Source organism: Nelusetta ayraudi, unplaced genomic scaffold (assembly GCF_046127955.1).
Source record: "Nelusetta ayraudi isolate G7.1 ecotype Tasmania unplaced genomic scaffold, CSIRO-AGI_Nayr_v1 ptg000168l, whole genome shotgun sequence".
Classification (NCBI taxonomy): Eukaryota; Metazoa; Chordata; class Actinopteri; order Tetraodontiformes; family Monacanthidae; genus Nelusetta; species Nelusetta ayraudi.
The window spans coordinates 3,382,637-3,405,126 of NW_027466218.1; the positions used below are offsets into that span (position 1 = coordinate 3,382,637).

The 22,490-nt window shown below is 49.9% G+C and overlaps 1 protein-coding gene across 3 annotated transcripts in view; it reads left to right on the top strand.

Moving 5' to 3' along the window:
• Positions 1-3,349: 3,349 nt before the first annotated feature.
• Positions 3,350-22,490, top strand: part of adamts9 (ADAM metallopeptidase with thrombospondin type 1 motif, 9) — a 43,192-nt gene continuing 24,051 nt past the window's right edge. The window contains exons 1-22 of one of the 3 annotated variants that reach the window (XM_076014134.1): positions 3,350-3,851; positions 4,275-4,735; positions 6,604-6,781; positions 8,412-8,764; positions 9,629-9,712; positions 9,858-9,982; positions 10,210-10,250; positions 10,335-10,440; positions 11,797-11,943; positions 12,537-12,678; positions 13,092-13,196; positions 14,052-14,197; positions 14,862-15,043; positions 15,190-15,326; positions 16,257-16,374; positions 16,480-16,575; positions 17,834-18,000; positions 18,136-18,265; positions 19,244-19,370; positions 19,471-19,681; positions 19,776-19,940; positions 21,109-21,270. In XM_076014134.1, coding sequence (XP_075870249.1) covers positions 3,755-3,851; positions 4,275-4,735; positions 6,604-6,781; positions 8,412-8,764; positions 9,629-9,712; positions 9,858-9,982; positions 10,210-10,250; positions 10,335-10,440; positions 11,797-11,943; positions 12,537-12,678; positions 13,092-13,196; positions 14,052-14,197; positions 14,862-15,043; positions 15,190-15,326; positions 16,257-16,374; positions 16,480-16,575; positions 17,834-18,000; positions 18,136-18,265; positions 19,244-19,370; positions 19,471-19,681; positions 19,776-19,940; positions 21,109-21,270 — 3,480 coding nt within the window. In that variant the 5' untranslated portion in view covers positions 3,350-3,754. The remainder of the gene's footprint in view (positions 3,852-4,274; positions 4,736-6,603; positions 6,782-8,411; positions 8,765-9,628; positions 9,713-9,857; positions 9,983-10,209; positions 10,251-10,334; positions 10,441-11,796; positions 11,944-12,536; positions 12,679-13,091; positions 13,197-14,051; positions 14,198-14,861; positions 15,044-15,189; positions 15,327-16,256; positions 16,375-16,479; positions 16,576-17,833; positions 18,001-18,135; positions 18,266-19,243; positions 19,371-19,470; positions 19,682-19,775; positions 19,941-21,108; positions 21,271-22,490) is intronic. The other 2 variants (XM_076014135.1, XM_076014136.1) reach the window with 2 other exon arrangements.

Here is a 22,490-nt window from a genome sequence, read left to right on the forward strand (position 1 = left end):
TCAGACGGACTTGGGAACGTTCTATCAGGCTCAAGACCAAGAGTGCAACAGGAAATATCTGCCTGTCGTAACTGAGATTACAGACTTTGTCCTATGTGTATTTTTTTTTTCTCCTATGAGGATCTCGATCTCCCTCCTGCACGCTCTGTGTTGTGTTTGTGTGTGTTGTGACTCCCTATGCACCTGCAAGCACACGTCCAGCCCCGACTAATTTGCCGTGCGAGTCAGCCTCGTGCACGACAAATGAGCTGTAAAGAACGCAGAGCAGCTGTGAGCGTTTAGCAGCGCGGAAGAACATCCGTGGACGCCTGCGGTGAGGAGAAGAAAGCCGGCGGCTCCCCGGCGACGTCTCAGCCATGTTTCAGCGCAGTAAATGCTCGTTAGCCGTCGAAATCTCCAGCGTTGCGCAGGGACGGTCGCTGTTTGTGGTGCACAAGGAAGACAAAGTTTGTTGAGAATTCAAAGGATAATTGTGGTGTGGAAGGATGGAGGGCTGACGGTGATGGTGATGTAGGCTGATGTCGTGATTTTGGCTGAGGTTTGCTCACTCTAAGTTATCGGTGTGATTATTGCAGAATGAAACGTATTCTGGCTGAGTGCCGCCGCTTCCATCTGGTTAAAAACATTGTGATTAGGGAGCAGCGGTTTGTCATGTCGGTCCAATCTAGTCTTCAAAATAAAACTTGCAGCGCCTTTTGCACATGTATTCCCACTTGTAGCACCATATGAACTTACAGGTGTGAGCCAAGGAAAAAAAATGTTAAGAATGTCTTTTTTTGGCATCTTCTTTTTTCATTAATCTGAAAAACCAAATGCATGTGAGCAATGTGATTAATGTAACTGTGGGTTTGTTGAGCTCATCTGTCATTAATTATCTGCCGCCCACCTTTTACACATGGGGCCATGTAGGCGTTGGCCAAAAATACAGCACTAGCAACTGCAAATTAGTGCGGCTGCTCAAGCAATAAATGAGGGTTGAATCTAAAAAAAATAAAATAAAAAAAACTCCTCACGTCATCCTTTATTTAATTACACGTCACCTGTTTATGTTCACATTGTTCTGGCAAAATAATAAGTCACCTCAGGTGGAGACAAGGCAGTTGCCTGACTGGGGCAGGAGCTCAATCACTCGCTGCTCGGCCGGCTGCCTGCCAGGTGGTTGCAACGAACTGCTATATCGCTCAAGTCCTTGCAGGGGGTGTTGGATGAAAACCAAACCAAAAGGAAAGAAAAAGCTGACGAATTCAAATTTAGATTAAAGTGATTGATTACTTGCAAAATAGCATTATTTCATTTTTGAGCGATTTATTTGTGTTTCATGCAGAGCAGAAGTTGCCTCTCGCTCATTGTAGGTGCACTTTTGATCGCCGCAATCCGATGGCTGCGTCGAGGTTGACCGGCTCAGTATGAGAATTCCTATTAACTGGACCGCTTCTTAAATGCACCTGGGCATTTCTCTGATGTGGTCCAAGGTCCCGCCGGACATCTGTTTACTTTTCAGACGTGGCCGCCTTTTGATTTTCATAAATATTTGGAGGACAACATTTAAATATTTGTGAAGTTAACGTCCTGTGATGTCTTCCAAACATCACGCTGGGAAAAAAAAAAAACAACCCTGCTGGGGTAACTGTGTAATGATGACTCAGCACCTCCTGCACCAGAATCCAGAACATTTACAACTCTGTTTAACTGACTGGCCCAGCAAATTAAAAGACATCAAAAGATAGAGTGATTAACAGCTTGCAGAAAGCGTTGCGCTGCTCTCTGTGCTTACTGGGGAGAAGGTGTGAACGGGGCAGGAGACCAGATCGCCTCTTTGATCCACAACGTAACAAAAGGCACCTTACAAAAAGGGCTTCTATGCAGCACGGCGGCTTTGTCCTCCCCAGGACGACCAGAGCTCATAAAACCATTAGCATTATCCCCCCACAATACCTTTTTCCCGGCACCTACTCAAGATCCCACACGGCCACCGATACGCCGCCGCATGCTTGCCAGTTTGCATTTTGTCACTCGCTGTGATCCCATGAACTTCTAAGTATACAGACATGCCCAGATTATCTCGCTGGTGGCCTCGGGGCAGGCATTTCCTATATGGGCCCCACCTCACTGTCGTGGTCATCAAAATGTCCTGCGCACTGTCCTCAACTGCTTCCCCTCCCCACCACCTCCACCTCCACCACCACCACCACCGCCCTCCTCGTGTGGAACTTGGTGAAGCAACGACACACACGCAATGGTTACAATCTGTGTAAAAAAAAAAAAAAAAAAAAAAAAAAAAGTTCTTCTCGCAAAAAGTTCTGACATATTGCCAACATCCATCCCTGCCAGTGACTCTCCAATCAGCTTCCTTTAAGCTGTGGCGAACGCAGGGAGCAGTTGCCAACAACTGCCCTTTAAAAGCCTAAAACAAGGCAAAAGATGAAAAAGAAGTAAAGTGAGAGCAAGTCTGCCGCTAAAGAGACGGTAGCGTAAAAGTTTCAGCAGCAATTAATCCTAACCGGGTGATTATTTCATCAAGAACTAACAAAAACAGAACTAAAAGCTTTTCTGGCAGAGAAGGATGTTTACGCTTGTCCCCCCTTAGGAAGGAGTTTTGGTTTCAGTAAACACAACGCGATAGAGCCAATGACAGGTGGCCTCATGGTGTAAAAACAAATGTCATTGGTCTGCTTGAATGTGATAAAGAGAAGGGTCACCCAATCACACAATGCAAGTTTTACCTCCTGTTCCCCCCAAAAGGTTTCTATTGGCTCTTACCACCCTACCACGTGAATCCAGTCAAACCCATCCAGGGAACCTAGAAAAAAAGAAATGGCTTCTTTCTTTTCTTTTCTTTTTTTTAAACTAACGTTACTAGGAAGACTGTAGCGTATCACAAGTTGTCACCCATCCTCGGACCATTAGGAAGCCTTGGGATGAATCTCTTTGCCATAACTGGCTGTAAGAACAAATCTGATTGGATTGGTTTGTCCTTTCCTCCAAATGTTTTCTACGGGCTCTTAACCTTATGGATACATAAGTCAAACAGACCCAGAAAAACTTTATGTCTGTAGTCCTGTTTTTCAAACATGTTGTTTGGTTTAAAACCACCTTTGTTGAAAACGTTTTCCATGAGATTTTACCGCCTGGATACATAAATAAACGTCCAGTTATAAAATTACCACTTTTTAAAATCAGATGATGCCCCCAACCCCCCCACCCTTTTTTTTTTTTTTTTTTTTTTTTTTAATTGCTTGGACCCCTGACCCTAAACTCTCGTCAGACCCGATGACGTCACATCAGTCAACTAAAAAGTTGACATCAAAAACGCCCACACTTGTTAGTATAATAAGGGAGTGGCTTTATGGTGAAAGCAGCAGCAGCAGCAGCAGCAGCAGCAGTTACCTTACCGGCCTGATCCCGCCCCCTACTAGCTGAGGGGAGAAAGCTGCTGCACAGGCTTGCAGCGGAGCCCATAGCAGTGGAGCAGTGGAGCAGTCCGAGCAGCCCACCCCTGCCTGTCTGCCTGCCTGCCTGCCCGCCCGCCTGTCTGCAGTATGCATGTTTGCCGGGGACTCCCCAAAGCGCTCAAGTCCCAGCAGTGCATTTCGCCGGCCGGAGAGCGTCTACCCAAGAGCCGAGGGTAAAAAAAAGACGAGAAGAGAAAAGAAGCCTGGTTGGATGCGGCGGGCGGACCCGAGTGGCCGGAGGAACGCAGGATTACTACAGGAACGCAGGCTGTGCTGGCTCTCCTCCTCGAACGTGGACAATCATGCATGTGCTCTTCTGGGGCTTGGGCTTCCTGCTATTCCCTGACTTGTCGAGCGTAGCCGCATCCACGGGGTCCCTGCTCCTCAACTCCAGCGCAGGTAAAGTTCACCGGCGCGCGGACGGAGGTGCTACTTTTTGTGGCGCGGTGGACGCGGAGAATGAATGAGTTCTTGGTGCGCCTACAAAAAAAAAAAAAAGAGAGAGAGAGAGAGAGAGAGAGAGAGAGAGAGAGAGAGAGAGAAGCAGAGAGCTCGCGGAGTTTACAAGCTGTTCTGTTCTGTTCTGTTCTGTTCTGGATGGTAATGTTATTGCTACAAGAGAGCCGAATCGCTGTGTGTGTCTTTATTGACACTCGGCACACTTTGGTGTTTGTGTTTACAATTAAAAAAAAAAAAAAAAAAAAAAAAAAAGCTACACTAGACTCCTGCATTATTATTTATGTTTTACTTAACTTTTTTTTTTTTTTTTTTTTGTATTATTATTATTTCTTCTTTTTTCTTTTTTTTTTTTTAACTTGACAGCGCAAGCGGAGATCGACGCGTACGAGATCGTGACGCCGGTGCGGGTGAACGAAGCCGGTGACAAGTTCCCGACCAGCGTGCACTTCAAGAGGAAGCGGCGCAGCGTCGCCGCGGAGCAGAGCGACAGCGCCGGCAACTCCACGGACCACTGGGCCTCGGCCAACATCCACTACAGGATCTCCGCCTTCGGACGCAGCTTCCACCTCAACCTCTCGCTGGACTCGGGATTTATCGCGCCCCTGTACACGGTGACGGTGCTCGGGGTGCCACGCGGGGACAACGTAACGGATTTCACCGCCGGTGGTGGTGGTGGTGGTGAGGGGGAGGAGGAGGAGGAGGAGGAGGTGGTGGAGGAGGCAGCAGAGGAGGAGGAGGACACGGAGCTGAGGCACTGCTTTTATAAGGGACACGTTAATGCACAGGGGGAACATGCCGCGGTCATCAGTTTGTGCTCCGGACTGGTGAGTTGATGTCTTTCTTTCTCTCTTCTTCTTCTTCTTCTTCTTCTTCTTCTTCTGCTGCCTCTTTGGCGCGCGGTTTGGTCGGACTCGTCGTGCATGCGATGCTGTTTTACGACGTTGTGCTCCACTTTCCCACCAGGACTAGTAGGCTGCAGTCACTGCTGCTTAACAAAGCCCCCTAAGACAGGAGTCACCAACCTTTTTGGCCCTGAGAGCTACTTCATGGGTCCTGAGTCATATGAAGGACTACCACCAGTTTGCTAGACTCTCCTCAACCTGTATCATTAATGATACTCATCTGTGTGAAGACACTGATCAAGTTCATGAGTTCTCAACAATTATCAACAAAGACTTAACAAGCTTGGATAAAATTGAATTGTAGGCGCATCTCAACCAAGTTGTGCACATTTTCAAACAGGCCTGCAGGCGACTCATGTGGTTCTTGGGGGGCTACCTGGTGCCCACAGGCACCACGTTGGTGACCCCTGCCCTAAAACTTTTAAAACAAACAAACAAACAAACGTCATTATGGGCCGACCATTTGGAATTGAAAGAACAAAATGTCAAACTCAATAAGCCAATAAGCATGTCGTACTCAAATGTCAAGGTATTCTATGCAGCCTATCATATATGTGTTGACACACCCAGTCAGATAATTAAAATGTTTTCACAACAAGCAAAGAACACCTCATTCATTTTACATTTCCAGAATAATCCCTGTTGTCCTGTAATTTCTGATTTCTGCTTTGATTCCTTTGCTCCACGCGCCTCCATGCTTCTCTCTCTCTCTCTCTCTCTCTCCTCTACCCGGCTGTGGGTGACGTCTTTACGCACTAGTACCCCCCCTACACCCCCCCTGTCGACGTCACCACTAATGACCCCCCTCCCCCCACTCCCAGGCTTTCCGAGGCAGGAGTTTGGGGAGTGGAGGAAAAGTGCACTCTAAGCTTTTACATAAACACCAGTTCCTTGACAGATAAGGGGAGGGGGCTGCTGCCTTCCTTCCCAAACTGTAAATCAAGCAGCTCCGTCCTGCAGGGAGCTGAGCCAACATTTATGGAAGCATAAATTTGAATGCATTTAAGGCCTCCAAAGGGAGCATTTATTTCAAAATATATATATAAAACAGAGAGTCAGCCCTGCTCTGTCTTGTTTTTAACCCTCAGATATGTTGCACCTGTCATCTCACAGGGGGAAACTTGCATTAGTTGTGCTTTTGTTGAGTCAGCACCGCGGTCCAACCGGGAGCTGCGAGTTAGAACCTCTTTTTCATATTTGGGATGATGTTCTGATTGTTTCTTAAACGCTGGTGTGCACTTCATGGCCCGAGCCAAACATGTGCAGCTGAGATGTTTGGCTTGGCAGGCACCGAAACTGGAGCAACAAAGACCTCCAAGTCAGAAAGTAACACAAATTGTGCCATGTGGAAAAAAAAAACAAACAACATCAACGACACGGCAATGGTTCCCAAAAGCAGAAAGGCCCACAGTTATCCTGATTGGCATCGCAGGTTTGAGGGCTATTACCTCCTAGTTCTGCTCTTATATGCATGCAAATTCCTCCTTTCCCCCTTTTTGGAGGCCCCTGAGAGGTCTTGTCTTTACTGTTTTGATAAATAAAGTAAATGAGCCACAGCAAACTTATCCCATATTGCCAAAAAGTCCTTTTGCAGACTCACTGATTTGCAAAAAAATATATATATACACATTATATACATCAATGCATATATTCCCCAAGGCCCTGCTTGTGTGCAATATTAGCTGCATGTGTTTAAACTTGTCCCTGCAGAAAAGGACATAAGGTCAGACTGAGAAGCGGGACGTCTGAGTCAGCTAACAAGTGTGTTCTCCTTACCCCCCCCCCCCTAGCTCGGCACCTTCAGGTCTCCAGAGGGGGAGTATTTCGTGGAGCCCCTGCACAGCTACCAGGGGGAGCACTATGAGGAGGAACACACAAAACCTCACATCGTCTACAGGAAGACGGCGCCCAAGAAGCGCACGACGGAGGAGGAGGAGGAGGAGAGCTCGGCCTGCGACGCTTCAGGTGGTGAGCCGCCGTGCCGGGAGTCGACGGGTCCGGTGGCGTCAGCGGCGCCGGCACCATCGTCTGTGTGTAGCGCTGCGTTACGTAACAGCTGGGCGACAGGAAGATGTTGCACAATAGCGACTCGTCGCTGTCACACTGACTGACCGGGTAGATGATTAACGTCGGCGTCGCACAACACTTCCACTCAGACGGTGAACATGCGGTTGACCCGTTAGCCGCTCGCCGGGTTAATGTTGAGTCCTGGACGCGACACTACTGTACGTGTCCAGTTGACAGTGGTGTGAATTATTACTGGTCAACTGCAGCGTAACTGGATCGCGTGACGTGTCCAGGGTCTTTAAAGTCTGATTGGTCTTTTTACAACAAGGTGTCCTTCCAGATGAAAATAAAACTCGTGCACGAGGTTTCAGTTGTGATAACAGCAAAAAAAATTCTGCCGACGGGTTCCACTTGAAGACACCTGATTGGTCCGTTTGCCCTCTTTCCTCTTTTAGCAATGCTTTCTACAGGTCCTTTTCCCCCCAAATTTGGGTTGGGAAAAATATCCCATAAACATGCAAAACATTCCGCCAGCAGCGTCTCAGTTACGCTGGGCTTGGAAAGGCCATCAGTATATCAAAGTCGGGCACTGAGCATCACCGGCCGAGCTTCCATATCTCCCCCGTCGCAGCACCGCAGCACCGCAGCCTGCAGCCTGCAGTGGAAGAGGAAGCCTCGCGGCTCCCCGCACAGAAAAAAAACCATTTGGAAGTGAACCCTTGTCTCGTCCCATCTCAGTTTACTGCACTGACTTCCTGTTGACTCACGCGCTTCCTCTGCCTCTTTGATAAGGAGCGCTGGGGTTCGACCCACTGCCGCGAGCGTGCGCATGTCAAATGTTTGATACCCCAAACTGTCAAATCATCAAACGAGGCCGTGGCCCAGATGTGGACGTAGTGCTGCCGTCTGCCAGACATTGTTTTGCAGATGTTTGGCTCTGTGGCGTTGCCGCGGCTCGTCTCGGCGTAAAGTCACTTTAGAGCTGCTGATTTCAGAAAATAATTATCCCCGCGCAGACCCACAACAACAACAACAACATGGCCTTTTCTTGATTGGAGACAATAAATCACGACACTGACAGAAGCTCCACCGTGAGAGACTCACTGTGTGCGTTGCTGGTGGTCCCGACAGGGGGGATCTGCATGTGAGGACAAATTTTTTTTAAAAAAAGGAGAAAGAAGAAGCTGGCACTCAACCGTTTTGTTTCCATGTCATGATTAGAATCAGACTTTATTCCCCTTCAGCGCTGTGCAGTCGTCGACGTGCTTGTCTTGCAGCGCAGCTCACCTCACTCTGTGCTCCGATTGGTTTTTTTTTTTCCTTTTTAATGGCCCGGTGCCAGGTTTACCTAGCCTGAACTCTTTGCCCTTCTCTCTTCAACGAGAGGAGGGAGAGAAATTGGAGGCATTCCTGCCGCCGTGCGCGTTTGTCAACTTCGCTCGTCAAGCAGCAATAAACTGAGGAGGCGGGAACCAATCGTGGCGGTTCGCTTCCGTCTGCTCCTGCACGTTTGTGTCTTTTAAAAGATCTGATCACAAACACGCTGTTGTTTGCTCCAGACTCAACCTCTTTAATCCCTTCCCCTCTGCAGGACACAAACACAGACACAAGAGACACAAGGCCAAGAGAAGAGCGCCGGTCGGGGTGGCCGCCGCTCCTGGCGCCGCCCCTGTGGTCGGCGGCGCCGGCGGCGGCAGCAGCAGCGTGTTCGCCGAGCTGGAGTCGCTGAGCGCCGAGCTGGAGTCGCTGAGCTTGCTGAGATCAGAGCGCAGCGCCGCTGCTGGACCATCAAATGACAGCAGCGCCGACTCGGGACCTCACAGGAGATCAAAGCGCTTCCTCTCCTACCCGCGCTTTGTGGAGGTCATGCTGGTGGCCGACAGCAAAATGGTGGAGCATCACGGCAGCAACCTACAGCACTACATTCTCACCTTGATGTCCATAGTAAGCGCCGCTTTGCCGCCCAGACCGCCTTTTTTTCTTTTTCTTTTTTTGTGCATTGTTTGAACAGCAGCGAGCGTGTTAGACAAAGAGGTCAGTCAGGGCTGCACGTTTCGGGAGAAACAACTCCTGCAGGGAAGTTGGCAAACAACCAGGAAAAGGTCAAAGTCAATGCTATGCAGAAAGAAAAGATTTGTGTGTTTTCATTCATGAATTCAATAATTGCGTGAAAAAACCCTCAAACAGCCGGAACCAATGCAGAGAGGAAACCTCAGAACCTCGACTGAATTCTAGAGGTGAAAAACACTTTACCCTCAGTGTGGGTGTGCAGTCATTTTTACAAGTGAGGTATCCAAAATATCGTTGAAGCAGCAGCAGCAGCGTGCAGGCTGCTGCACCAAAGGCTTGTACCTGCGCAGCTGTGAGTCAGCGGGCCGGCCTGTGATGGGTGAGGGGGTGAGGGCAGGCGGGGGCAGAGGTAAACAACACGTTCAAACGGTCAGGGGTGGGAGGGTGGGGGCGGAGCCCGCCTGACAGCTTTGATGAATGTTAAAAATAAGCTCAGGTATGTCACATAGTGAGCACACTCCACCGCCAGCCGCCCCTTCAAATACAACCTTCTGCAGGCGCCTGGAGGGCCGACGGCCCTCTGGCTGGGAGGGCTGAGGGAAGCCAGGTGACCTATATTCTGGTGTCGGGCACAGTGAGGCGTCCACCATCAGGTCCGTTGCACCGTCGACTAAATACGTGGTAACAGAGCGTGACATACTCGCAGGAACCAACAGAGGGGCTACGGTGGATGTTTTTGGGGCAAAAAAAAAACCTCACGGTTTTGCCGGCAGTTCACGTCTCGCCTTCTTCACGCAGGTGTCTTCCATCTACAAGGACCCCAGCATCGGCAACCTGATCAACATTGTGGTTGTGAAACTGGTCATCATTAACAACGAGCTGGTGAGACCTCCACGCTGGCCTCGGCATCACTTCCTGCACGCCTTGAGTTCATGTCCGGAATCTCAACCCCTCCACCCTCTCTCACCCTCTCTCCCTCTCTCTCTCTCTCTCTCACTCTCTCTCTTTCTCGGCCTGCGTCCCTCAGGACGGTCCGGTCATTTCCTTCAACGCCCAGACCACTTTGAAGAACTTTTGCATCTGGCAGCAGAGCCAGAACATCCTGGACGACAGCCACCACTCGCACCACGACACCGCCATCCTCATCACCAGGTGCGTGCTCCACCGCCACCGTCATCGCACTCGCCCGGCCCTCAAACCACAGCAGAACTAACAATGAGGTTGCAGCAGTTTGCTGATATAGTTCATCAAAGGATAATAAAGAGCTCCAGATGTCTGATGAGTGCGACTGAAGAAAATTAGCCTGAATAGTTAAAAAAAAAAAAAAAAATTGGCTTGTGAGCGGCTCCGCTGATTGGTTCTCCGTCTCGCCACCACAGGCAGGACATCTGCAGAGCGAGGGATAAGTGCGACACCTTAGGTAAGTGTCCTTTGGCTTCTGCGGATGTTCCGACGGCCGAGGTCTTCGAGCTGTGATCTACCCACACTTGTGTTGTCGCTCCAGGCCTGGCCGAGTTGGGGACGGTGTGCGACCCGTACAGGAGCTGCAGCATCAGTGAAGACAACGGACTGAGCACCGCCTTCACCATCGCCCACGAGCTGGGCCACGTGTAAGCCACGCCTGCTTCTCCCGACATCACATCCGGGTCACCTGGTGCAGGTTTTTATTGGATTCTGCTGTGTTTTTAGACGCCGGCAGAGCCTCAGTTTCTGGGTTGGTTTCAATGTGTGTTTCAGAAGAGGTTTTCAGCTTTTTGAAGGGCGACGGGTTAAAACTAAGTGAAGGGCAAAAAATAGTGGAGATGTCTTTTATTGGGCCACTATCTCAATGACGCTGTGCGAAGGATAACAAAAAGCTTCTGTGATCCTGAGAATATGAATCAGATAACAGGACTGGATTTTTTTGGTTGCTTCTCTATCGCTGCTTCTCCTGCACTCAGGGTTGCGAGTGTTGCTGGAGCAAAGCTGTCTCAGAGTCAATCCCAGGGTTCTTGGTGGGCGAAGGCGGGATTACACCCTGGACAAGTGGACAGTTTATCGCAGGGGCGCATTGAAAGACAAACAACCATCCACACACACACACACTCCTACGGCCAGTTTAGAGTTTGCAGTTCACCTCCCGTACATTCCTGTGGGAGGAAGCTGGAGAACCCGGAGAGAACCTGGAGGGAACCCTCGGAGACACAGAGAGCTGCACGCAGTAAGGCCTCAGGCCCCAGGGATCGAACCCTGGGGATCGAACCCGGGACCTTCTTCCTGCAAAGCAACTGTGCGAAACGTGACATCAGGTCTAAATGCCAGAGATGGATGTTTTAGCCCAGCAGCATGTGGTCAGCACTTGTCTCCTCGAAGCGAGAAGGTTGCAGGTTCGAGTCCAATGCTCGTGCTTCCTGTGCAAGTTGTCTCGTGTCTGCAGGTGCTCCAGCCTCCTCCCACACTCCAAACACACACTCATTTGTCTAACTTGAAACTCTTCAGTTGTCTGGAAGGTGTCAGTGTGAGTGCAGGCGGCCTGGACGTGACCCTGCAATGACGACTTGTCCAGGGTGTAACCCCGCCCCCACCCTCAAACAGCTGCATGAAACTAAGATGATAATCTCTGGGCTTAATGATGTATCCTTCAAAGAAAACTGACTGTCCCTCAGCTGCTGCACTGCAGCTTTCACTCGCTTTGAATTGGCCCTCGGCGCTAGTTGGGGCTGTTTGGTCATTGGCTTATTTCTGAGGCTGTGCAAAGCTGCTGAAGTCAAAGAACCAGCAGCCAAAAAAGGAAGAGTTGGCGAGAGAGACAGAGACAGCAGCTTGGCAGCTTCCCTGATTCAGGTCAGAGGAAGAGGCTTCTTCTGATTGGCCGGCTCACTTATTCAAGTTCGGGTGGCGAATTGCAAACGGGGATGTATTGTTTAAATTTGTAACATCCAGACGCACCTCTGACCCTGCCCTCTGACCCTTTTGGTCTTTGCCAGGTTCAACATGCCTCACGATGACAGCAACAAGTGCAAGGAGGACGGCGTCAAAGTGCAGCAGCACGTGATGGCTCCCACGCTCAACTACTACACAAACCCTTGGATGTGGTCCAAGTGTAGCAGGAAGTACATCACAGAGTTCCTCGAGTATGTCCTCCTCTTTCTTTTTTTCCCTGCCGCTCTCTTGCCTCCGCCCCCGAATCGTTCCGCTGCCGAGGATTTGTTTTTCACTGTAAATTTATCACTCCGTGTCCGTGGAAAACGAGATTCCTCTGCCTCCCCGCTGCCGAACACGCAAGTGCGCTTGTGCAGCGGGATTTATTGGCGCCGTATCACGACATTGTTTCGTCACAACAGGCAAAAATAGGCGTCTGTGGGGCATAAATCAGATTTTCTACGCAGCTCCACGTCCAAAGTTCTCCCCCGTAGCCCCGAGCAGCAGCTAATCCGATTAAATACAAACATAAATCTGTGAATTCTCTGAGCAGCGCGTGTGTGTATGTGTGTATGTGTGTGTATACGTTTGTTTGAATGTGTGTGTGTGTGTGTGTGTGTGCGTGCTCGTGTGTGTGTGTGTGTGTGTGTATGTGTATGTGTACAGTAGAGGTTCTATAAACTGTACAGAAAAGAAATGACCTCTTTGGCTGTACTGAGAGTGTTTTCTGTCTGTTTGTGTCTCTTGTTTTTTTTTCCCTCTCTCCTTTTTTTCTTTAAGTCATTTTATTTTTATTTCTTAATAGCACAGGATATGGTGAGTGCTTGCTTGACGAGCCCGTTTCTAGGCCGTACAGTCTCTCACAGCAGCTGCCCGGACGGATATACAATGTCAATAAACAGTGTGAATTGATATTTGGGCCGGGAACGCAGGTGTGCCCTTATATGGTGAGTTCAGTCGACTGTGTGCGACTCCAAACTGTCCTGATGTGATTGCGAGAGTGTTGTGGCTCCGGCTTCTAATAATGATAAAAAAAAAAGAAAAGAAGAACATAGTTAGTCGCTATAGCAGAAGAGCGTGTGACACTTTGATGACTCGCTGCAGAATATTTCCTCCACTTATTACTTTTATACACGCAAATGAAAGAAGAAATTTAAAGTACTAATTCAAAAGTGTCTATCTGTCATGCAGTCACACAGTATCCTGTAACTCTGTAGAAAAGGCAGATAAAAAAAAATATTTGCAGTAACAGTGTCCCTTATTTCTGAACCGCTGTAAATACTCTTGTTGTTGCTGCCTTCTGACGTTTGTGGAACCGCGGCGTTAACCTTGTGCTTGTGCCTCCCTGTGTGTCCGTCAGACCCAGTGTCGGAGGCTGTGGTGCACCAGTCCCGAAGGGGCCCAGCGGGGCTGCAGAACCCAGCACATGCCCTGGGCCGACGGCACCGACTGCTCCCCGGGAAAGGTAGGAGTGGAGAGAGATGTTGAGTTACCAGTGAATGACTCGCCCTTCAATCCCTCAGACCAACTGAAAACGTTTTATGTTGAAAGTTGTCAAGATGGATGTGGAAGCATTCATGTCACACAGTGTAAGAAAGTGAAGGACCTTTCATGAAAGCTGGAGTTAAACAGTCAAATTGCAGAAAGTCATGTTTGTTGCATGTCCACATTTTCAGCCGTTACATTCACAATTCAAACCCACATGTTCCCGTGTTGTGATACCGCAGTCCCCTCTGCATTTCCCTGTTTTGATCTCACGGCTGAGAGTCGGGGCCATAAAATGAATCCCAGGTGTCTTAATGCGGTGCAAAAGTGCAAAATAACAATGGAAACTATTTGTTTTTTTTCCAAGTTGTTTTTTCCCCCCCAAAAGGCTGTTTGCAATCTGTGTGACGGGCTTCCATGAGAGACGGCTGCGTGAACTTGACGTCTTTTTTTTTTTTACTGTAACGGCCTGACTTCTTGCCCTTGAAGGCAACAACAGGAAGACCAAAAAAAATCAAAAAGAAATGAGTGAATGACACGCGGAATCTTTTCATCTTTGTTCCAGCCGTGTTTACGGAGCAGCATCAGATCGTCCTGTAATGAGCTGTGATGTATTTATTGACTCTTGCGTGACGTCTTGGAGTCGTCCGTCCAGCCAGGCCTCTCTTTGATTTCCCCTCCTCTCCGCTCGCTTCACTGTATAATTTTTCCCAGATTAGCGTCAAAGCACGAGAGAGCAGATAGATGTGTTGCCAGGTCGGCGGATACAGTTTCATGCTCTCTCTCTCTCTCCCTCTCTATCTCTCTCTCTCTCTCTCTCTCTCCTCCGCGACAGCACTGCAAGCACGGCCTGTGCATCGCCAAAGAGCACGACGCCGCGCCGGTGGAGGGCGCCTGGGGAGTCTGGAGCCCCTTCGGCACCTGCTCGCGGACGTGCGGCGGAGGCATCAAGATCGCCGCACGCGAGTGCAACCGACCTGTGTGAGCAAGCCGCTCTCTCTCTCTCTCTCTCTCGCCCTCCCTCTCTCTCTCTCTCTCCCTCTCTCTCTCTCTCCCTCTCTCTCTCTCTCTCCCTCTCTCTCTCTTTCTCCCTCTCTCTCTCTCTCTCTCTCTCTCTCTCTCCCTCGCTCTCTCTCTCTCCCTCTCTCTCTCCCTCTTTCTCTCTCTCCCTCTCTCTCGCCCTCCCTCTCTCACTCTCTCCCTCCCCCCCCCCCCCCCCCCTCTCTCTATCTCTCTCGCTCTCTCTCAGAGTCCCAGGGTCAGTGTTGCATTGATCCAATTTCGATAGCTGACCTTTGGTAGCGTAGATTGGTATCGGTCCGGTAACGAGTAAATACGAGTGTTGGCATCGCAGATACCAAAACACTGATACCGATGCTTTTCAATGAAAGTTTCCTCAAATTTGCTAAACAACCCTTTTTCTGTTAAAATGCAATAATCGATATTTCCAAACTCAATAAATAGATGCAAACTACGAATCTCATGACATCGATATTGATCAATACCAATACCAACATTGGTGTTGAAGTGTGGATTGATAACGCCCACCACTCCCTGCAGAAGCATTCCCTTACGGCTCGAGCATACATTATCTCCATTTCTCCACGTTGCCTCTCTGCTAAACGTGTGGGATTTTCCTCTCCAGGCCGAGGAGCGGAGGAATGTACTGCGTGGGTCGTCGGATGAAGTTTCGCTCCTGCAACTCCGAGCCCTGCTCCAAGCAGAAGAAGGACTTCAGGGAGGAGCAGTGCGCCGCCTTCGACGGCCGCCACTTCAACATCAACGGTCTACCTCCCAACGTTCGCTGGGTGCCCAAGTACAGCGGAAGTAAGCGCCGCCACCCTGTACCTCGTTAGCCGCCGCCTCCTCCTCCACAGACACAGCGCAAGGTTGACATCTGTTTGCCTCAACCCCTCTCCTCCCTGCCTTTCCCCCTCTCTTCCCCCCTCCTCCACCTCCTCCTCCTCCGTCAGTCCTGATGAAGGACAGATGCAAGCTGTTCTGCAGAGTGGCAGGCAGCACGGCTTACTATCAACTCAGGGACCGGGTCATCGACGGCACGCCGTGCGGACCCGACACCAACGACATCTGCGTGCAGGGCCTGTGCAGGGTGAGCAGCACGCTGTGGCGGCGGGACTGGCGGTGGCGCCGTCGAACAACTAACATTGTCTCAGAGGGGAAGAAGTGGAAGAAGAAAAAAACAGTAGTTTAACGGCTGCGTTCAGCTTTGATTACTAACACACCGCGCATGTCCGTAAATATGGCTGTTAAGAGGTGGTGGGCTGCTGTGTGTGTGTGTGTGTGTGTGTGTGTGTGTGTGTGTGTGTGTGTGTGTGTGTGTGTGTGTGTGTGTGTGTGTGTGTGTGTGTGTGTGTGTGTGTGTGTGCACCACAAACCGCACAGTGTTTGTGTTAGGCTGCGGTGAGCAGCGCTGCCTTCTCTTCCTGGACACGTCAAGTGAATTGTGATTTGAATTGTGAGCTTTGGCTTCTTTTTTTTTTTCCATCCCTTTTGTAAGAAGAAGAAGAAGGAGAAGAAAAAGCTGTCTGAGGTTCCTTTAAAAAAGTGCAATTAGAAGCAGGCCGGCATCACTTCTGTGGTTTTCCGGAGGAAATGTTTTAAACCTGCTAGCTGGCGAATAAAAGAAATCTGTGTGTTGAAGTTTACATTTCTAGGTTCGACTCAAGGAGCCTTTTGACTTGCAAATAACAAGGAAAACGCACAGTTTTATTCATTTGAATGCATAGGTGGAATTGTGACTCTGTTGTTAGTTGTTGTATTTTTTGAGTTTTTTTCAATTGTGCCAAAAAACAAATTTGATGGTGGATGCAGATGAATTCTAAGGTCTGAAAAAACAATCTGCAACTTTGCAGACAGAGCTTTTTCAGGACATTCAAAGATCGCAGCTGAATTCATCACCAAGTTGGGGAACCAAAACCAAAAATGAAAATCTTCTCCTGGCTGCGTCACTCATATTTTCTGTAGTGAATTATTTATTTTGATCCTTTTCCTCTCTTTCTACTCGCACTCGTCCCTGCAGCAAGCCGGCTGCGACCACGTGCTCAACTCCAAAGCGCGGCGGGACAAGTGCGGCGTGTGCGGAGGCGACAACTCGTCCTGCAAAACCGTGGCAGGAACTTTCAACATCGTCCGCTACGGTGAGCTGCAGTTTACGAGCGGAGCGGAGGAGAGCCGAGCCTCCGCAGCCGTCCGTCCGCAGCCGTCCGTCCGTCCGTCACTAACTCACACTGCCGCCGTTGCAGGCTACAACGAAGTGGTGCGGATCCCCAGCGGCGCCACCAACATAGATGTGCGTCAACACAGCTACTCAGGGAAACCGGAGGACGACAACTACCTCGGTGAGACGCCTGCAGATCCGCTCTCACGCCCCAGTGGTGTCGTTGTGTAACGAACGGTCGGGGCTGTTTTTGTCTCTGCCTGTCTGAGGCGTTGGCATATAGCACGCATGTAAACAAAGGAGGAACCCGGGCCTGTAGGCTCCATTCCAGCGAGGTCACTGCTTCATTGTGCTTTGTGTCTCGTGTGCGTGCTTGTAATGGTGTGCAGGTGTATACTTTTTTTCCCCCCTTTTCCTGTGGGTCCCTGAGCTTTATCATTCTGCGCCGTCGTCTTCACTCTGGAGCGTTCTTTGCAGATGTGCCGCTGCACTGGCATGATCTCAGCCCTCCGGCTCTCATTCCATTGAGGTCAGGAAGTATATGTCTGCATCTCGCTGCCGTTGCTGCGAGCGCGTTTGTGCGCGTAGGAGGGTTTTTTTTTTCTTTCTTTTAACCATCCAGGGCAGCTGAGATTTAAATTCTGAAATCTGGGGCCTAAAAAGACAGACAGGAAGTGACTGCCAGTCTAGATAGTTGCTGGAGGTTAGCGTGGATGCTGAACTTTCTATACTATTTCTATTAAGAGACAAATAAACTCTTTAGCAAGAGTTCGCTGCAAACAGTTTGTTGCTTTCTTGACCATGTAAGTTCTTCAAAACAAAAATTTTCAAAAAGAGACACACAAAAAAATCTTTTTCATGGTTATCACTAAAAATAGCCATAAATCCAGTGGGAACACTGGGCCCTCGCACCAGTCGGGAGCCTTGTCGTGAGTGGAACGGACTCAGATGTGACGAGCCAGAGGTTCCTCCCACCGTCCAGACTCTTTCTACGGCCTCTGGTCCAGATGGAGGCGTGCGATGAATCAAAAAGCATCCCGGAAACCCTCGGCCCGGCGTGCCAGGGTTCCTCTTCTAACATTCATCTCCCGGCGTCCCCCTCCACTGCAGTTGTGCGTGTTTGGACGACGGGGTGCCCAAACTGGAGGCATTATTTATTCAATAGAGACGAGATGGGATTGGGGGGTATGGAATATAAAGTCAAAAGAAAGTACAAGGCAGAAAGTTTGACCCATAATGGCGTTCAGGTGAAGGAGTTCAGCAGAGTGAGGCTTCCTCCTACGTGCAAACCTACTGTGACGGATGCCCACATTTTTATTGGTGCGAGTGTGTGTCTTGTGTGTGTTTGTGTGCAGCTTCAGTGCTCCACGTCAAGGCTCTGTGTGCAAGTTACTCTTGTTTTGGTCTCCCTCTCCGACCCCCTCCCCCCACCCCTGCAGCCGTATCCAACAGCCGTGGAGAGTTCCTGCTTAACGGAGAGTTTGTGGTGAGCATGTTTAAAAGGGAAATCAAAGTGGGGAGCGCCGTCATCGAGTACAGCGGCTCAGACCATGTCATCGAGAGGATCAACTGTACCGACCGCATCGAGGAGGAGATAATTGTCCAGGTAGTTTTTTTTTCTTCTCTTGCTTTGCTTTCTGTTGTTTCTCCCCCTTTGCAAAACAAGTCGGTGGCAGAAGCTGCAGCGGCGGCACTGAAACTTTAACACAGGAAGATTCTGACCCAAGTCGTGTCCATGCAGGTGCTTTCTGTGGGGAATCTGTTCAACCCAGATGTCAGGTACTCCTTCAACATTCCCATAGAAGACAAACCTCAGCAGTTCTTCTGGGACGCCTATGGGCCCTGGCAGGAGTGCAGCCGCCTGTGCCAAGGTGAGTGGGAGGCGCGAGGGAGGAGTCTGTGGAAACAAAGTCTCGCAGTACTGTGTGAAACTTACTATCTGTGGGAAGATGGATCAGCTTCCCTGTCAGGGCTTTTTTTCTGGTAGATGTTGAGGTTGTGCAGAGGAGGATGGCAGGTAAACTCCAAAAGCTGCTCTGTGTTATGACTCAAACGTGCTTTCTGAGAAATTCAACCACCCTCTGACGCTGCTGTGCCTGAGCTGCCAGCAGTAAATTCCAAAGAGAAACCGGTGGGTTTACGCGGCAGGATCATAAGCTAACGTGTAATGCGCTCGGTGGCGTTCTTTTCATACTCTGATTTATACAAAAGCTCTGTGAGGAAAGTCGTGCTGCCGGACAGCAAAGTACGAGACCCCTGACAGAGAACCTATTTCCTACATGTGGTTCTGGCTTCGCCGCTGCCACCGGTGCTGAAAAAATCAAAACAAGAAGAGCAGAGAGGCGGCGCTCCTGCTACGCCAATGGTGACCTGATGATGATGATGATGATGATGATGATGATGACGTGTGCGACCCCCGAAACTGTCACAATGAATTCGAAGAAGAATGCGGCAAAATTGAAAAACTCCTTCCTTCCATCATTTGCACCCTGGTTCCAGGTGTTTATTTGTCTTCTTGGAATCAAAGCTAATCAGCAAAATGTTGGACAGAAACGGGTTTGCAGACTGAACTCAGCAGGCGTGAACGGTGAGCTGCAGATGATGGAGAACCTCTTCTGTGGCTGCTTTCTGCTGTATAAAGGCATAAAATACCTTCCCTAAAATATCTTCAAAGAAATACCCGTACATACACACAGACTCTGTTCCCCTAAGTCTTCGCTGTGTGCCTGTGAGTGTTGTCTCTTGTCATATGTACATTGTTGCGGGAATTCATTTCCCAGTCTCACGTCCCAACTGCAGTCTGTTCATCACCGTTAACGGACCGAAACCACGTCCACGTGTCTTCGCAGGTGAGCGCAAACGCAAGATTCTGTGCAGCCGGGAGTCGGACAGGGTGGTGGTCTCAGACCAGAGGTGTCACGGCACAACTCGTCCCGCCGTCATCACCGAGCCCTGCAACACCGAATGTGAACTCAGGTTTGTTGCGCCACAAGGACACGAGCGTGAACGGATCATCTCTCAGCCTTGGCTCTTGACTCGACCTCACCTGACTCGTGCATGGCCCTGTTGCGTGCAGGTGGCACGTGGCCCGCAAGAGCGAGTGCACGGCCCAGTGCGGCCTGGGATACCGGACCCTGGAGATATACTGCGCCAAGATCAGCCGCGCCGACGGAAAGACCCAGAAGGTGGACGACCGCTACTGCAGCGGGCAGCACAAACCCGACAACAAGGAAGCCTGCCACGGAGACTGCAACCCGGGCGGCTGGGACTACTCGCCCTGGTCGGAGGTTGGTGCGGCGGCTTTTTTTTTTTTTTTTTTTTTTTTTTCGCACGCTTGTGGCGGTTTTCCTCACATTCAGCCCTGTTTTTTTGCGCCGACAGTGCACCAAGAGCTGCGGTGGGGGAACCCGCCGTCGAGGGGCAGTGTGCCGTAAGGCAGCCGAGTCCGGCGGCGACGACAGCAAATGCAGCCAAAGGGACAAGCTGACCGTCCAGTCCTGCAACGAATTCCTCTGTCCACAATGGAAGACGGGCGACTGGTCCGAGGTCAGTTCAGCTCCCGGGAGATGGGGTCCGTCTATGTACTGACCAGGTTGAGGATCGCCTTATAGAATAGATGTACTTATAGAATAGATGTACTTTACTGATTCCAAATTGGGAAACTATGCAATACCACCATGTAGCTCTTCTACGGTGTCCGTACGTGCAACACGCAGTTGTGTTCTGTCGCAGCAACCCACAGCTGAACACGGTGCTTCACAATGATACTAAGAAAAGGAAAAAAAGTTGTCATTTTGCGGGACTCACTAGGCAGAAATCTCCAGAAAACAAGAAAGTGCTCCAGTATAAACTATAAAATCTAAAGGAATACATGAGTTTTGAGCTGTGATTTTTTTTTAATAAAAGGCCCAAATCAGTGACGCCGTGCATGTTAATCTTGTTTCAGAACCTGACTGCAGTTCTGAGTTTTGTATTTTCCAGCAAAAGTGGATTTGATGACCTCAAAGCCCCGCTTCACCTACAAACAACTGAATTCTTTTGATCATGCCAGAACCTGTGCAGTCTTCACCCTGCACAATCAAGAAAAAAAAACACAAATCCTTTCTGTAACAAAAATCTTTTTGTAACAGTTACATCAGAGCCTCGACTGAGGCACTCAGCTGTGGGAAAGTCCTCCCGGCGCCGGTGTACCTGGCTTTAATCAATGTAAAGAGAAGCAGACAGGGAACAGATATATCATGTCATTTCAAACGGCCAGCAGTGATGTGGGTCAAATGTAAAACACCCGGCGCTGATTGCACACGGCTCGGTCAACCCCCTCCACTCCCCCTCCCCCGGCCAGACCGACCAGCGGTTGGGAAATCGGAGATTGCAGGCCGAGATGGACGCAGCACCAGTTTACACATATTAAGACCCAAGTGCCTGGAAAGCAGTGGGCTGCATTCCAGGAATGTTTGAGGTCTCCCTTGAGGTGCTGCTCAATGCACGTACGCTTCTGCGCTGTATAGATGTGGCCGCACTCGCACACAAACACTGGTTCCGTTCCGGCCGCAGCGTCTATCTCCTCAATATCCTGCAAAAAGCTGAACTGGAAACTCCAGCGGACGCTGGATGCATGGAAACAATCAGCGCTCGTAGAACAGACTGCACCAATCTTTTCACTGACCCTGAAGTTTGTTTATTTGTTGGTTTTAATTTTTGTTCTGTTTCCCAGTGCCTGGTGACTTGCGGGAAAGGCTACAAGCACCGGCAGACGTGGTGTCAGTTCGGCGAGGACCGTTTAGACGACCGGCTGTGCGGCTCGGCCAAACCCGAGTCGGTGCAGACGTGCCAGCAGCAGGAGTGCGCCTCCTGGCAGGTCGGACCCTGGGGACAGGTGAGTGTCCGCGTCGTAGCGACTTCCAGCTGAAAGGCCGTTGCAAGCTGGACAGGAAAATGTCGATCTTTCAAACAGCAATTGGCCCTGAAGGACGCAGATGATGAGCCCACAGCCATTATTCTTAAAAGGGTTTGGCAAAATCTAGTGTGATGGCACAAAATGTCCCTGTTCTTGGTGTGTAAATCCATGACTGCAGCATCGATTTATGACACCGGACGCATTAAATTGCTTTGAAACCTCAGTTGGAGACAGTCTGTCGTGCAGTAGGGACGCTCTTATCACAGAGATCTGGCGTCAGGGTCCGTAGAAACACAATGACGGCACGCTTCCTGGAGGATGGAAGTACTGGAAGTCGTCCTGGACGGGGGCCGGAATCGTCGCCGTCTACAAGATGGAAGTCGAGTGCAGACAGGAGACGATTGTGTGAAAACAACCGTCGGTAGTCGAACAATGGAGTAGGTTGTTCTCTGGCACGTGGGAGAGAGGGATTTTAACAACATGACATGGGTTCAGAGTTTTGTTTTGGCTGCCGGTTCTGCCTTGTGCGGCGGGTAAACTCTGCCCTAGACTGAGAGAGCGCAGCCGCTTGGAGGGCCGAGGTGATGCGCCTTCCATCTTCCTGCATCACAGTAAAGAGGAAGGGGGGTCGGGGCCGGGACTCCCACACCAAGCGCACTTGGCTGAGTCCTGTTTTCCTCAACTTCCGTTTTGTTGCATTGAGGAAAAAAGTTCAGGGAGTTCACGTTTGAGTTCTGGAGTTTCCTCGGAGAAGCAGCCTGCACGCTGGTGCACCCACGCAGTCTCCAGGACTTCTGTTATAGGCATAAGGGGTCAATGTATGGGTCACACCAAGGCAGGTTCCAAGCAGCCAGCATCAAAAACACCTCAAAACACATTGGGACATGTACATACAAATAATAGTAATAGTTTAAAGTGGTGCAATGAGCCCCCCCCCCAAAAAAAGAAAAAAATCAGAGAAAGTAGTGCTGTACACATGTACACACATTGGAGGACACTTTTGGTGGCCTTTGACACTCTTCTTGCGACGGACAAATGGAGAATATAATTAAAGGGGCCGCACTCGATATCTCTCGATGTCAAAGTTCTTAGTTGTGCGCTCGCCAAAACAAACTGCCTCCCTGCAGGTCCTTTGGGCAACTCCATCAGCAAAAAGAATCATATCGGCTTTAAGCACTCAGTCGCCAGGCTTTAGGTCT